The sequence below is a fragment of the Ursus americanus genome, chromosome 26, assembly GCF_024610735.1.
Source record: "Ursus americanus isolate L20-20 chromosome 26, mUrsAme1.1.p, whole genome shotgun sequence".
NCBI lineage: Eukaryota > Metazoa > Chordata > Mammalia > Carnivora > Ursidae > Ursus > Ursus americanus.
Genome location: NC_142152.1, coordinates 668,605 through 683,314, shown reverse-complemented (window position 1 = coordinate 683,314; position 14,710 = coordinate 668,605). Strand labels below are relative to the sequence as shown.

General features: G+C 36.1%; 1 protein-coding gene across 5 annotated transcripts in view; it reads left to right on the top strand.

Annotated features, from left to right (window-relative positions):
• The first annotated feature begins 171 nt into the window (after positions 1–171).
• Positions 172–14,710, top strand: part of KIAA0586 (KIAA0586 ortholog) — a 116,475-nt gene continuing 101,936 nt past the window's right edge. For 3 of the 5 annotated variants that reach the window (XM_045810360.2, XM_045810358.2, XM_045810362.2), the window contains exons 1-8: positions 172–308; positions 751–1,043; positions 1,904–1,974; positions 3,793–3,862; positions 4,951–5,020; positions 10,308–10,482; positions 11,228–11,449; positions 13,912–14,065. In XM_045810360.2, coding sequence (XP_045666316.2) covers positions 845–1,043; positions 1,904–1,974; positions 3,793–3,862; positions 4,951–5,020; positions 10,308–10,482; positions 11,228–11,449; positions 13,912–14,065 — 961 coding nt within the window. In that variant the 5' untranslated portion in view covers positions 172–308; positions 751–844. Of the gene's footprint in view, positions 309–494; positions 575–750; positions 1,044–1,903; positions 1,975–3,792; positions 3,863–4,950; positions 5,021–10,307; positions 10,483–11,227; positions 11,450–13,911; positions 14,066–14,710 lie in introns of those variants that run through there. The other 2 variants (XM_045810361.2, XM_045810359.2) reach the window with 2 other exon arrangements.

Here is a 14,710-nt window from a genome sequence, read left to right as displayed (position 1 = left end):
GGCAATGTACTACTTAAAAAAAATAAAACCAGATTCGCACGTTTTAAACGTTTTACATTGGGAGTTTGTTTCCACCCGGAGAGGAATGGAAGAACACCAGAGGGCGTTCAGCTGTGTGGTTGGTTGTTTTGGATGATTTTCTCGGCGCGCATGCGTGTTGTGTCTCAAGGGCCGACTTAAAGAGAAGTGGGTGTTGACCCGCGGGCAACCGAAGCTGTTGTCAGGTTATACCTGTGATTGCGGGGTTGCCGAGCGTTCGGGAGACGCAGAGGGGTGAATTTAGGTGTCCGATGGTTGCGTCTGGAGGGGTGTGTAAGACTCTTTGGCTGAAGAAAGCTATTAAGCTTCTTATATGGGTGATTTAAAAAAAAAAGCATTTCAGTTTTACGTGCTTGACTCCTGCTTCTCAACAGATCTTAACCCCGCCTCCACATCTGTTTGGTTTTGCACTGCCAGCTCTTGGCTTTGGGGGTGCCCTGTGTTAAGGTTATTATTGCTCATGCGGCCATTCTTTTGTCATCCCCATTCTCAGATTCATTGGCGTGTGCGTTAATGGACTGAGTGGGATTAATGGGTAAATATGATGTTCAAGTTGTCTCTAGTTTTGGATTAAATACCAAATTGAAATTTCTAGCTTTGTGGATAGTCTGTTTAGACATTGTTTTATTTAAAGGTTGATGACTGTATGTTTTAAAATCACTTGAAATTCACATTTTCTTTATTGTACTCCCTCGTTCTTTCTCCCTCAAGTCCTCAAAGCGGTGAAAATTTTGTTCTGAAGTTTAATGGACCCAGAAGAAATTCTTCTATTCAGAACTGTGGGACTAATTTTGTTACCAATAATATGAAAGGCTCTGAGTTTAGCCCGGAGAAGAAAAAAAGGGTTAAAATACCAGCGAGGAGACTTCGTGAGGTAGTTTCTCCAAATCAGGGAGGTAATTTGACTTTGCTGAAAGATGAGTTGCCCTGTGTTCCTTCAGCGTTGTCTGCAAATAAACGTCTTCCTGTTAGAACCGAGGCTAGCTTGAATGGAAAGTTACGTGGTATGTGACTCTGAATAGCTTTCACTTGTAAATCTTTAGTCTTTATTTTCATTTCGGTTTTTGCGTTTCAAAATTTAGAGGATTTTTAATGTTTAAATTCTCAAACATAAGATACATCTAGTTTGTATAGATGTTTGAAAGCTGACACTTTTCCCTGGGAAAATGGCTAGCACAGTCTAATCGAATCATATCGAATAGGTGGAATGAATGAAACACTTCTGTGCTTTTTCTTTGTGTGGTTTTTGCACATTGTTCTTGTTCACATCTGTGATGGATGCACTTAACTAGTATGATGTGTTTATAGTACATCAGTAGGGCTTTTTACCAAACGCTCTACCTTCTGTTCGGATAGTGTTATTCAGTTTGGCATAGTATGTTCCAATTCACTTAACCTGTCTCTCCAGTAAAAATGAAGAAAACATATGCTTTGCCCATTTCGTTAATGATCAGAAGCATCAAATTAATGAATATATGTGCAAAAGCAAAAAAATGAGTATATAACACTGCTTTTGGGGGGGGGTGCGGCATAGTAAAGGCCTGCTTTTATATCATGTACATATTTTATTCCTGGCAAATGATTCTGTCCGTAGTTTGTCCAAATCCAACATTTTAATGATTTACTTTAAAACATTTATCTCGCTTGTCAGTGTTGATCCTTATTTTCCAAAATACCAGCTGTAAAACCTTCATCAGGATAAATTTTAATTACAGTTTAAGTTTTTTGCATGAAAAGTGGCTTCTAGTTTAGGTTAGGTTTTGCATTAATATGGAGTTTATAGTTCTTGAGTCATGCCTGTACAGTTTCCAAAAATACGGTTCTGATTTTAAAATCACTAAAATTGATGCCTTTGTTTTGTTAGGTTCATCAGACTTGACTTCTGCTAGAAACTATCGGCAGCCTCCACTGGAAAATTCTGTTGTGTCAGAAAGTGTAAGCAAAAGAATTCTTAATTATGTTCATGTTAAACTTTTCAGTATTGTTGAGTAATATGTTCTTAAATTATGTTTGATGAACGACAGGCCTTATTTTTGCTTAAATTTCACTTTTCAAGAGAAATATTTTACATACAATTGTGACGTGAACAGTATTTGAGACACTAAATAAAAAGTCTTCTGTAGAATCAAAAATACTTATTACTAAGATGTTGAACACTGAGAGAAATATTGTTATGGAAAAGAAACTCTGCTGTTGCCTAAGGAAATGGTGTTCTAGACCAGAGACTTAACATACTGTTAGGGAAAGGTAAAGAAACAGTAACAACATCATTTTTAAAAAGTGAGGTGTGATTATATGTCATTCAAGCTATTGTAAGGTCTTTTGTGTGGTTTTTTTGAGGGGTCTTTAAGAAATAGTAACATGAAATTCTCATCTAGATCTTTATAATGCTGAAAATATTTGATGAAAAAATACATTTCGTTCATGCAGTCTAATTAGATTTTGACCACTAATCGTAATGTTGACTATAGATTGTCAACTTAACAAGTCTTAAGAGAGTTTCATAATATAATATCTTGAAAATTGAAGCTGGTAAACTAAGAATGAAAACTGTTCACTTACCAACTTTGCAAAAAATTCACAATAAAAATTTGTAATTACATGCTGTACTTGGTCCTTGCGTAAATGCTTAGCCTTTGGGTTGGTGTTTTTGTTTCTTTTTTGGGTATGCCTTATTTAATAATTAATGGTATTTGGATTCCACTATCTAAATAATTTCCCAGATGGTTATGCTATTATATGATTACTTCTGGAAAGACTATTTCAGTATACATTCTTCAGCAAGATCATGAGCAGAATTAGTGGTATTATTTTCTCCTAACTTTACCAATACAAGACATTAGAATTAGACAAAACAACAACAACAACAACAAAAAAACCACTTTGCCATTTTGATAGGTAAAGAAAGCATCTTGTTTTATTTTGTATTGTATTATTACTGAGGGGAACATTTTTTCCATGTATATTGCCATCTTTATTCTTTTGTGAGTTACATATTTATATGCTGTATTTTTTCTTACTCATTTGTAGGAAGTCTTTGTATTAATGTCCCAAATGCATTTTATTGTATTGTTAGTCTCATGGACTGTTTTTAGGAAGTTAACACTTGTTTGTCAGGGGATAGCCTGATCACCTTCCTTTTATGATTTTCTCTTTACCCTTTTCTGATTTAGGGGAAAAAAAAAAGAGATGTGTCTAAGGAAGGTGAAGAGCAGTGTTGAATGAACCTAGTACTTAAAACATCATAGTGTCTTAGCACTGAATAGAATCTTAGAAATGAAATCTAGGGTTACACATGTGAGCAGAAAGCTGTTTGCCTATAGAGAAGCCATCTGAGACTATATTTTGAGCTCAGGAATAAAGAATGCTCTGTTTGTGTTGTTGTGCCATGTGTTGACCATCCTTATGCACTCCACTTGATTCAAAATGAATCACATTTTCACACTAAACTGTAGCAACTGTATTGTTACATGACTCTGTTATATGACTTGTTGTGCTAGAAGTGGCAAATTGAGATTTGAGTTTGAATTTAGGGCCACAATTGTTTGCTTGTTCATTTACTCACTCATTCAACAAATCTTTGAGTACCTTCAAGATACCTAAGCATTGTAGTGGTTCTGGGAATTAAGGATGTAAAAGCACACAGTACTGCCCTCGTGGAACACAACAGTCACATAGGTAGTAAATGGTACTTGGTAAGTAATAAATCATAAAGGTTTTTTAGCCTTTCATTTTTCCTTTCATATCCCAAAGGATTTTTCTAAAGATGTTGCAGTGCAAGGATTGCCTTTGGATAAACTGGAAGATAGCAACAGAAAAAAAGGTAAAAGAATAGTTTTGTTTTTTTTTGTTTTTTTTTACTGTGGTAAAATATACATAAGGAAATTTACCACTTTAAGTGCATAGTTCTGTGGTATTAGTATATTCACATTATGCAGGTATCACCACCATCCATTTCCAGACCTTTTTTATCTTCCCCAGTCGGAACTCTATACTCATTAAATACTAACTCTCCATTTCCCCCCAAGTCTAGTTTTATGATTGACTTATTTCACTTAACATGTCTTCGTGGTTCATTTATGTTTTATGTGTCACGGTTTTCTTTGTAAGGATAGGATTTTAGATTTTTACATTTTAAGACATTCACTGATTTTTTTAAAAGACATTTATTAAACAGACATAGTTTTTTTCTTATTATTTTGATTATTTTATTTTAATTAGTTTTTCCTTCCAAATTAAGCTATTAATGGAATCTTTAAAATCCAGAAAAAGATTTGCAATCATAAATGTAATTTTATTATTACTAACCTGTTCCATAAGTTTGGTGTTAAATATTTATAAAAAAATTCATAAACTCTGAATTCAAGTTTTGAGTGGTCTTTGGTAAGATAATAGATTAAAAATATGCTTTGAGGAAATTTACTTAGTGACTTTTTAATGTAGTTTTATTTTTATCTAAGCAATTTTCTCTTTTGAGTTTGAGCAGAATGTCTCCAATTTAGCCCCAGGTGTTTTTGATACATTTTTCCCCCTAGGGTCTAGGGTTATGACAATTATTTGATCATTTAATTTGTTCCTTGCACTTTTTTTTTAAAGAGAGGGAGGAGGGGGAAGGGCAGAGGGAGAGGGAGAGAGAGAACTTAAAGCAGGCTCTATGCCCAGTGCAGAGCGTGTCACAAGACTCGATCTCACAACCCTGAGATCATGACCTGAGCTGAAATCAAGAGTTGGATGCTTAACTCACTGAGCCACCCTAGTGCCCCAGTTCCTTGCATTTTTTTTTAAATTGAGAAATCTTATTGCTGAATTCCTAAACATTCTCTTAGTTTAAAAAGCTGTTTTGGGATAGCTTATTAAAATTTAACAAAATTTTTAGGAATCTGATACATATTTTGTGTCTTAATTTTGCAGCAAATGACATCTTTATTTCTCGGTACACCATGGGACAGAAGGATGCTCTAAGAGCAGTTTTAAAGCAAAAGTAAGTTTCATTTACAGAAAATAGGGGGCCATTGCTTATGTTTTTATATGGTTCTCTAAAATTAGCTTCACTTACACTTTGGACATAGGAAAAACCTTCTTTTCAATGTGTGAAATATGTGTAAAGCATTTTTCATAGTGCTGGATATGTATAAAATACTCAATAGCTGTGAACAATTATTATAGAAGAGGTACTGTTCTCAGGATTTCATATGTATTAACTCATTTAATACTCATAAAATCCAATGAAGTAGATTCCATCACATCCCAATTTTATAGAATCCCCATTTTATAGATGAGGAAATTGAGGCACACAGAGATTGATTTTCCCAAGGTCATTTAGCAAGTATTCACTGGGCTGGGATTCAGACCTAGGCAGTTTGCCTTTAGAGTTTCCTCTCTTAATCACTTCACTATGCTACCTGTAACAATGGTCAAGTAGTTCCAAATACATAATACTTATTATTTACTATCTAAGGACATTTTGACTTTTCCTGGTCGAGATTTAAGAAAGGGACAAGATTAGCATCTGGGTGTAATGAAGGGAGACCATGGCTACTGCTCTATCTAAATTGTCCCTCCCAAGTTTATCTTAAGTACCAATGAAATACAAAACCCTAACAACAGCACTATGATAAGCATGTGTCTCCACTACTCTGGAGGCAATTTTTATTATTTTTATCATTAGCAGAGATGGGATGAGATCATTCTTAGACTAAATGTATTCTGCTCCCAAACTTGAGCAGTCTGGAAGGCCCCTTAGAAAATAAGTAAAATTTTTACTTAATCTTGAACTCTCATTATATTCAAAAAGGAAATTTTATATTACTTCAGTAAATGGAAAATCATTTTGTAAATAAAACAATTAAAATAATATACAGCTATTAAAATACAAAAATTATTTTTCCACGTACAATTGTCTGTGACAAACATATTACACTCTGGGAAGCATTGGACTAACAAAAATAAATACTGTCTCTAAATCACAAGGGTGTGATCTGAGCCAGCTAGAGTTTAAGAGCTGGTTGTTTGGCCTCATCATATTTTTCTTTTTTACCTTTGTTCAGCCTACAATTCCCAATATGTGATATGGCAGTTAGGAGAGGAATTTGGATGGTAAATTGTATGCTGGGTTTTATAAATATATAAAAGAAAGCAAAAGTAATGACATGAGGAGTGGCGCAGTCTCTCAAATTCTGCAGTTGAACCAAAAATTGCAGATTACATCTGACTCATTTGGACCGAAAATGAGTACCACTTCCATGCAGGTGACCTGCTTACCAACTTGCCTTCAAGACCTCTCAGAACTCTCAGATCAGGGAGGGAGAAGTTGTTCATAAACAAATGGACAGTGAGAGGTAACTGTGAAACTACCCCTCTTTCCCCATTTCAGCATGAATGAACAGAATTAAAAACAAACTAGGAAGGGTCTTGAGAAGGTGATTGCAGTGTAGAGAATAATTGAATCAGAAACGTGAAAATGACTCTCATGTTGGGTTAAAAGACAGTCTATGTCTCAAGAGATTTTGCTGTAGTCAGTGTCACTTGAATTTATTGGTTTTAGAGAATGGTAGATGGAATTTGGCAAAGTGATTCTAAAATTCACCTGGAAGGACATACAGTTGGGGGGGGGGGATATATATATATAATGTTAAGAATACATACTTAGAGAATACACACAGAATAGCTAATTTTTGGGGAAAAACTAGAATGATGGAGAATTTGTCCTATTTGATATAATATGCTCTAAAGCTATAGTAATAAAAAGTAATAGACCAGAGTCTGAGTAATGAAGAATCTGGCCAGAGTGTCTAAAAGAGGGTAGGATATCCTTACATGTGGATGGAGAGGAAGCAAGGGGCTAGGTTACAAACTTCTTTAAAGGAGAGAAAGGGCAAATCATCTTAAAATGTTAAAGTATGATATATATTTCTTAAAGGGCTCATTCAGATAGCAATCTCAAAAGACGAATTGGAAGAGGACTGGCCTGTAGTCCAGGAAACCAACTGGCTACAAGTTTGGGGGTGATCTCTTTGAGAGGAATTCAGTTGGTCCTCAGTACATTGGAGGGTGGTGGAATGAGGGTGGGAAACATGCTGGTTTGGAGAGGAGTAGACGGTTTTGGAAGATAGAGATAGAATTGACAGAACTGGTGATTTGGTCTGAGAGAAGAAGGAGCTAAAGATGAATCCCAGATTTTTGGCTTGTATAAATGCATGGTCAGTTGTAGTATTCGCTGAGAAAGGAAATCCTTGGGAAAGAATTCTTGGAATAAATTTCATTTTGGACATATACAGGGGTTTGAGGTATCTATGAGATATCAAGGTAAAAAATGTCCAGTAGGAAATTGAATGTAAAGGTCAAATTCACAAAAAGTCTAAGCTAGGAATCTAGATGTTTAGAAGTAGTATATAAATGGTAGTCTGACCTCTGGGAACAGTTGAAGTGACTCAGTGAGAGTGAAAAGAAAGATGGCATAGAGTAGGACATTAAGAAAACCAAACCTTTAAGAACTATGCAGAAAAGCAAGCAAGCTTCTAAATGCTACTCAGTTTATCCGGAGATGGAGAGGTTTCGTGTTAACAAAGCCAAGGGGAATGAAGTTCTAAGTTTGATAGGCTGCTCAGAGGTAAAGAAAGATAAGGACTGAAAAATATCCATTGAATTAAGCAAAAATTATTACTGGCCTTGGTGAGGGCAGTTTCTGCATAGTGTTGGTCTAATTGCCAGTTTCAGAGGATTTAAGAATAAGAAACAATTCTAAAAAAAAAAAAATAGAAGAAATAATTTTTCTGAATGAGAGAGTTGCATATTTTCCCAGTTCTTTACACTTCTAAGTGTATATTTGTTATATTGAGCATTTATATATATAATATTTGTTACATTGAGCATTTAATTTGATAATTGGAAAAAAAAATTTTAAAGCCTATTAAGTTGATGTCTAGTCTTACAATGTTATTTCTCTTGTTGGTCAACTTAGTGTATTAATGTAGAATGATCGATCTTAGAGGGTAACTCACATTCAGACTTTGGAGAGGAATACTGCAAGATAGGAATATCTGAATTATATTTTCTTAATATGCCACTTAATCAGTTAGATATATAATGAGTGCCTGCTGTGCTTAATTCTTCCTTAGTTGCTGTTTGGCATAAAAGAAATCCCCCTTCCCTGCCCCTTACCCACCAACCCAGGTTGCTTAGAGCTTAGTTGGGGAGAGAATATGGACATATATGGAAGAATGAGTGATTAGAACTGTGATAGGAAGCAACATTGCATTTAGTATATTATGAAGCTGTTCTGTACAGACATTTAAACCATGGGAGGGGGCTGCTTCTAAACCTCAGTTGTGTATTATAGGCAGTAAAAGCAAAAGGAGTCATTGAAGGGAGAGATCAATTGGAAGTGTTTAAAGATAGATTTATTGAAAAAGGCTTGTGTTGGATCTTAAAGAAGAAGGATATATAGTAAGTTGAGTGGAAGAAGGTTGAGAGAACAATGAGAAAAAGCCTGGAGTCAGCTGTTGGAAGGGTGTGGTGTAGCCAGTGAGTAGGAGTGTGACTCCTGAGAACCTGTCTGTGAAGTAATCGGTGTACATAGGAAGCTAGGGCAAGGACAGAGGACGGTGTGTGTGCACGGTCAAACAAGAACTTAGCTTACTCAGTTGTCTCGAAGGAACAATTTTAGATTTTTGAATGGTGGAGAAATGTGTTTGGAAAGTTTCTGAACGAGTAAAATCTGCAAGAATGAAATAGTTGGCAAGTGATGGTGAAGTTTGGGGTGCCTGGGTGGCTCAGTCGTTAAGCGTCTGCCTTCGGCTCAGGGTGTGATCCTGGATCCCTGGGATCGAGTCCCGCATCAGGCTCCTCTGCTGGGAGGTTGCTTCTTCCTCTCCCACTACCCCTGCTTGTGTTCCCTCTCTCGCTGTGTCGAGCTTGCTTCTTCCTCTCCCACTACCCCTGCTTGTGTTCCCTCTTTCACTGTGTCTCTATCAAATAAATAAATAAAATCTTAAAAAAAAAGAGAGAGATGGTGAAATTTTCTTTCTTTCTTTTCCTTCTTTTCTTTCTTTTTCTTTCTTTCCTTCCTTCCTTCCTTCTTCCTTTCCTTTCCTTTCCTTTCCTTTCCTTTCCTTTCCTTTCCTTTCCTTTCCTTTCCTTTCGAGGCAGAAGCATGAAGGGAAAAGTACTATTCTGAGAGAGCTAGGTGTTGTGGGACGATCTCTAGGAATCATAAGCCAACTGTGCCTTACTGGGTCTGTGACTTTGGTCAAGTAAAAATCCTGTTATCTCTGTGGACCTCAGTGTCTTCATCCATCAAATTAGGAAGTTAGGATAGGTGGCCTCTTGGGTTCCCCTTGCCTCTGTAGTTCTGTGACACCATTCCTGCAATTGTGATGAAATAATTGACAAAACCTGGTGACTCAGTTAGGTGTGAGAAGTGGAGAATGGAAAAGTCATTCAAGATAACTTCAAAATTTTGAGACAGAGAAAAATGATGCTCTTAGTAGAAATGAGGAAATATCAAAGAGGAGTAAGTTTAAGAGCTGCTCTGGGTCTTAGAAATCCAGCAGCTAGACATGGAGGGTATTCCATCAGATCTTACTTAGACTTACCTAGGGACTCTGCAGTTTTATCTGCTTCCTTTCATTGTTTTTGTTAGTGGTGGTTTTTTTTTGTTGTTGTTGTTCTGTTTTGTTTTAGGGCAAATATATAACAAAACTGAATCTATTTTCCCCTTTTTTCTTAGTATTTACTTAAACTCCTCATTGTAAGTATGTATGCATTTGCTCTCATTTTTAATCCAGGCTGCTTCAACCTGTGTTTTATGCCCTGTTTTAACAAACTCTGTGACATTTATTAAATCTAAATGAGCTAGAATTTAAAAACACATAATGTTTTAGCAGTTTTAACAATTTCTCTTAGGTTGTCTTCCTTTGGAAGTGAAACTTGGTACTTGCGTTCTTAGAACATTTTCTGCAAGTTTTACATTTGTACTTCTTGATTATATGTCTTTGTAATTGTGCCCACGTCTTTTTCATATGTGCGAGTCTTACTTTCTGAAATGTCACAGCCTTCCAGGAATTATCTTCTTATTTCTGTAGTGGCTAGTGACCTTTCATAGATTTCATTAACCAAATGACTGATTAGATCCTGATATGGAAAACCAAGTGATTTAATATTTTAAAAAATCAAGAAAACCCACCATCAGCAGATTATCACTGCAGGTGCTTCTTGAAATGGCTCAGTGTGGCTTACTGAATGTATTTGTGTTCCTTTTTTATTTACAGAGCTCAAAACATGCCTGTTTTTAAGGAAGTAAAGGTACAGCTTTTAGAAGATGCAGGCCCAGAAAAGGACGCTGCTACGGAGGAGACGAGAATTTCACCCAGTGGAGTTGATTCAGCTACAACTGTGGCTGCAGCAACTGCAGCTGCCATCGCTACGGCAGCCCCGCTGATAAAAGTACAATTTTCTCCCCAGAGATTTGCAGTTTCTTTGTAAAATGTAAAAATACTTATTAGGAACTGAGTCTATAAATGGTTGTATCCAACTGTAGACTAGGGTCATTCTAGTTGCTCTCAATTTGAAAGAGTTTTCCTGTTCGTGCTTGTATATTACCTCTCAGGAGTTGAGATGTACCCCCTTCTTGCTGTGATAATGCTAGAGAACCTAGGACTGCCTGGTTTCAGCCCTGAAAATATTGCATCCAGGGAACCCTGAGTCCTGGGCAACCTGGGACAACGGGTCGTCTTTATTTTAGAACTAGAAAGGAACTCAGAGATCGTCTGTGCCACCCCTCAGTTTGCAGTTGGAAAACTGAGAAACAGGTTCAAAGTAGGCACAGGTCCCAGAGCTAATAAGTGGCCAACCTAAGACTGGGACTCCAGGCTGCTGATCTAATTCAGTCTGAGATTAATGGAGTATCAAAAGCTAATTTGTTTTGTTATTTACTTCTTTTTAATTACCAATGAAGTCTTATGTTTCTGCATTATAACAATTCTTTGTTGCAAATGTGTTATTAATGAGAGAAGCAAATCTAAGGATAACTATCTTCTGCTTTTTATTTCTGTGATTCTAAAAAGTATAAAATCATCAGAGATTTAGAGGATAAAAATCTAATTTGATCATTTTTATCATCATTCATTTTAAACAACCTTTGTAGTAATTAAGCATATTTTTTATGTCTTTTGGTATTTTATTGTTTTAGGTGCAGAGTGATTTGGAAGCAAAAGTTAATTCTGTTACAGAATTACTCAATAAGTTACAGGAGGCTGATAAACAGTTACAACGTGTTACAGAGCAGCAAACAAGCATTCAGAATAAACATGAGAAACTACACTGTCATGATCATGAAAAGCAAATGAATGTGTTTATGGAGCAGCACATTAGGCATCTTGAAAAATTACAACAGCAACAAATAGATATTCAGGTATCTATAATAAAGCCAGGACACATCCCATGGTCTTTTATCACTTGAATCCCTAAGCTAATATTCGTTGACAATTGCAGTAGCTCATTACATTGTAACAGTTTTTGTCCTTAAATAATGATTTTTGAGTTCATTATTCTTCCTCTGCATGTGGAGACCGCTCCCTGCACATTCTAGTTCACATACCATTAGTTCTATAAGCCATTTCCATGGAGTTAGCTTTTCCTTCTTTGTGGTATTTCTGTTCATACCATTTTGAAAGGGCTAATATTGCATTGTAGTGACTTGTTTATATCAGTGGTTGTTAGCCTGAGAACGTGCATCACAATCACATGAAGAGCCTTATAAAAATACACACGCTTGTACCTCTCAGAGATTCAGACAGCAGGTCTGAGATGCGGCCTGGGAATAGAAAGCTCTAATGATTCTGATGAGATGAGAACCATTTGGCATACATAGTGCTTCTGCATTTAGTTAATTAGAAGCATAAACACTTTTAATTGCCTTTTGAATATGAGGCACTGGGCTATTATAAAAAGAAAAGTTACCTTTAGAAGGAACTGGTAGTACAGTTTCTTACTTATTTTGGAATTTCCAAGTCCTGGGAGAGTAGCCAGCACTCAGGTACTCCATATACTTTTTTTTTTTCTTTTTTTGGAATGAGTGAGTGACCAGCATTATAAATGCATAGATTTTAATTTGCTTTTATTTTTTTTCTAATTAATGTGCAACTTTAAAACTTTAAAAAATTAAAATATAACGTTCAGAAGAATACATAAAAATGAGCTTATTATAGCTCAGTATGTTATCACAGAGCGAACACTAATATTCTGTAATTCTCAAAACTCTCTTAATAGAGCTTGGCTTGAGCTTTCCATGTGGTTGAAGTTAGTATTTTTATTGGAATGGTTATGGCCACACAAAGTAAGGTTTTAGTAGGTACTCCATGCACAACTGAAATACAGCGTGCAGAATGGTATCTCGTGAGAAGCTAGAAGTGGGTCTGTCAGAGTGCCGGTCCCCAGTCTACAAATAACTACGCTTTTCTGAGCCTTGATTTTTTTTTTTTTTTTAAAGATTTTATTTATTTATTCGACAGAGATAGAGACAGCCAGCGAGAGAGGGAACACAAGCAGGGGGAGTGGGAGAGGAAGAAGCAGGCCCACAGCGGAAGATCCTGATGTGGGGCTCGCTCCCACAACGCCGGTATCACGCCCTGAGCCGAAGGCAGACGCTTAACCGCTGTGCCACCCAGGCGCCCCTAAGCCTTGATTTCTTTATCTAGAAAACATTTTATTTATTTTTTCTTCAGGGTAAAAGGAGATGACACATTTGAAAAGCACATTGATTTCTTCAGGAGAGGATCCTATTTGTCCTATATGCCTGCCTGCCATTTATCCATTTTTTTTCATAAATAAACCCATTATTCATTGTCTTTCTGAGTTTGGAAGAACGGAATCTTTTCTAATGTAGACATCTTATAAAGCTTATGATTACAGGGAAAGTTGAAATTTTAGTGACATATTAGGTATATTAGAAGTTCAATAAATGGGGGCGCCTGGGTAGCACAGTCGTTAAGCGTCTGCCTTCGGCTCAGGGCGTGATCCTGGCGTTCCGGGATCGAGTCCCACATCAGGCTCCTGGGCTGGGAGCCTGCTTCTTCCTCTCCCTCTCCACTGCTGTGTTCCCTCTCTCGCTGGCTGTCTCTCTGTCACATAAATAAATAAAATCTTTAAAAAAAAAAAAACAAAAAAAAAACAAAAACAAAACAAAACAAAAAAAAAAGTTCAATAAATGATTAATGAAATGAAATTTGTTTGAGTCTGTCCCATCTGTTTTATGTAGAGAGATCTCTACACATTTTTAAAACTTCTGTAAAACTGTGAATATTTTTAGGTTTTCCTTTAACCTCGTATAAGATTCTCTTTTGAAATCAGTTTTATTAGGTAAGATACATATACATTCCAGATACTTTAATAAATGGTGCTGAAAATTGTTGTCATTTTAGCTCTCATTTGTATCTAAATGCATATATATTATTGCTGCTACAAAGTTGAGTGCCTCTTAGCAATGTTTTTTAATGCTTTCCTTCAAACAAAATCATCCAGGATGTAAAAGAGGAGAAGTTTTGGTTTGAAGTTCTCTGGTTGAAGTAGAGGTCTAGGAGTAGGACCCCTTCTTTTTGGTCATCTCCTAGCATGCCTCACTAGTCCCCAAGCCATCTCTGAAGTAGAAAGGAAAAAACCAAGGTTTAGAATGGCTAAATAAAATGATCAAGGGCACACCACTAAGCCAGGCTTAACCCAGTGGCATCACTGGTACAGTGGATAATTACATGTAATGTATGTATGTATTAAATCTAATACGTTGTTTTCAAGTCTTCTAATAAATTTCAATGTAGTTTGTCATCTAACTCTTTTAAATGTTATTTGAAATTAATAAAATAATTGTATGTCTTCCAGACTCATTTCATTAGTGCTGCGCTCAAGACCAGTGGTTTTCAGCCTGTTCCTCCACCCCCTTCTAGAGCGATGGAAAAGTATTCTGTAAAACCAGACTTCTCTAATCTTGGTAGCAGTAATCTATCTTCACAGAACACATTTGCTTCCAAACAAGGTAAAAATATGTAGTTCTCTGTGAATGAAAAATGTTAGCTATGAATTGTCTTTACAGTATGTCAGCCAAAAGTTATTTACTAGGTAGTAGAAGACTAAGTCTTTGTTTTTATAAAATTAGTTCTTCTTTTGGGTTAAGTAATTTTTAGGTCGTTTCAAGACTTGTGAAGTCTAGTTAGGGATCATGTCCCACTTTATGGTTTTAATAAATAACCTTCATAAATTGTCAGAAGCACTTACAAGTTTAGAAAAATTTTACTCATCTTAGTATCAATGCTTGTAATCAATTTTCCAATTCTCTGACAAACTGTGTATTTTCCACTCTTCTTGATTCTGTGAGGAGAGAAATGGCCTGAGTACAGTAATAAACTTCTTAATTATTTTTAGTTAGTAATGTAAGTTTACCTATTTTAATAGAATTCTTAAAATCTTTGTTTATAGTAACAAAGGAATGCGTAATGTATTTGTATTAAACCTCCGGAATTTAAAATGAATGAATAAATGGAGCACCTGGTGACTCAGTCAGTTGAGTGTCCAACTCTTGACCTCAGCTCAGGTCTTGATCTCAGGGTTGTAAGTTCAAGCCCCACACTGGGCTCCACGCTGGGTGTGGAGCCTACTTAAAAAAAAAAAAAAGCAAAAAACC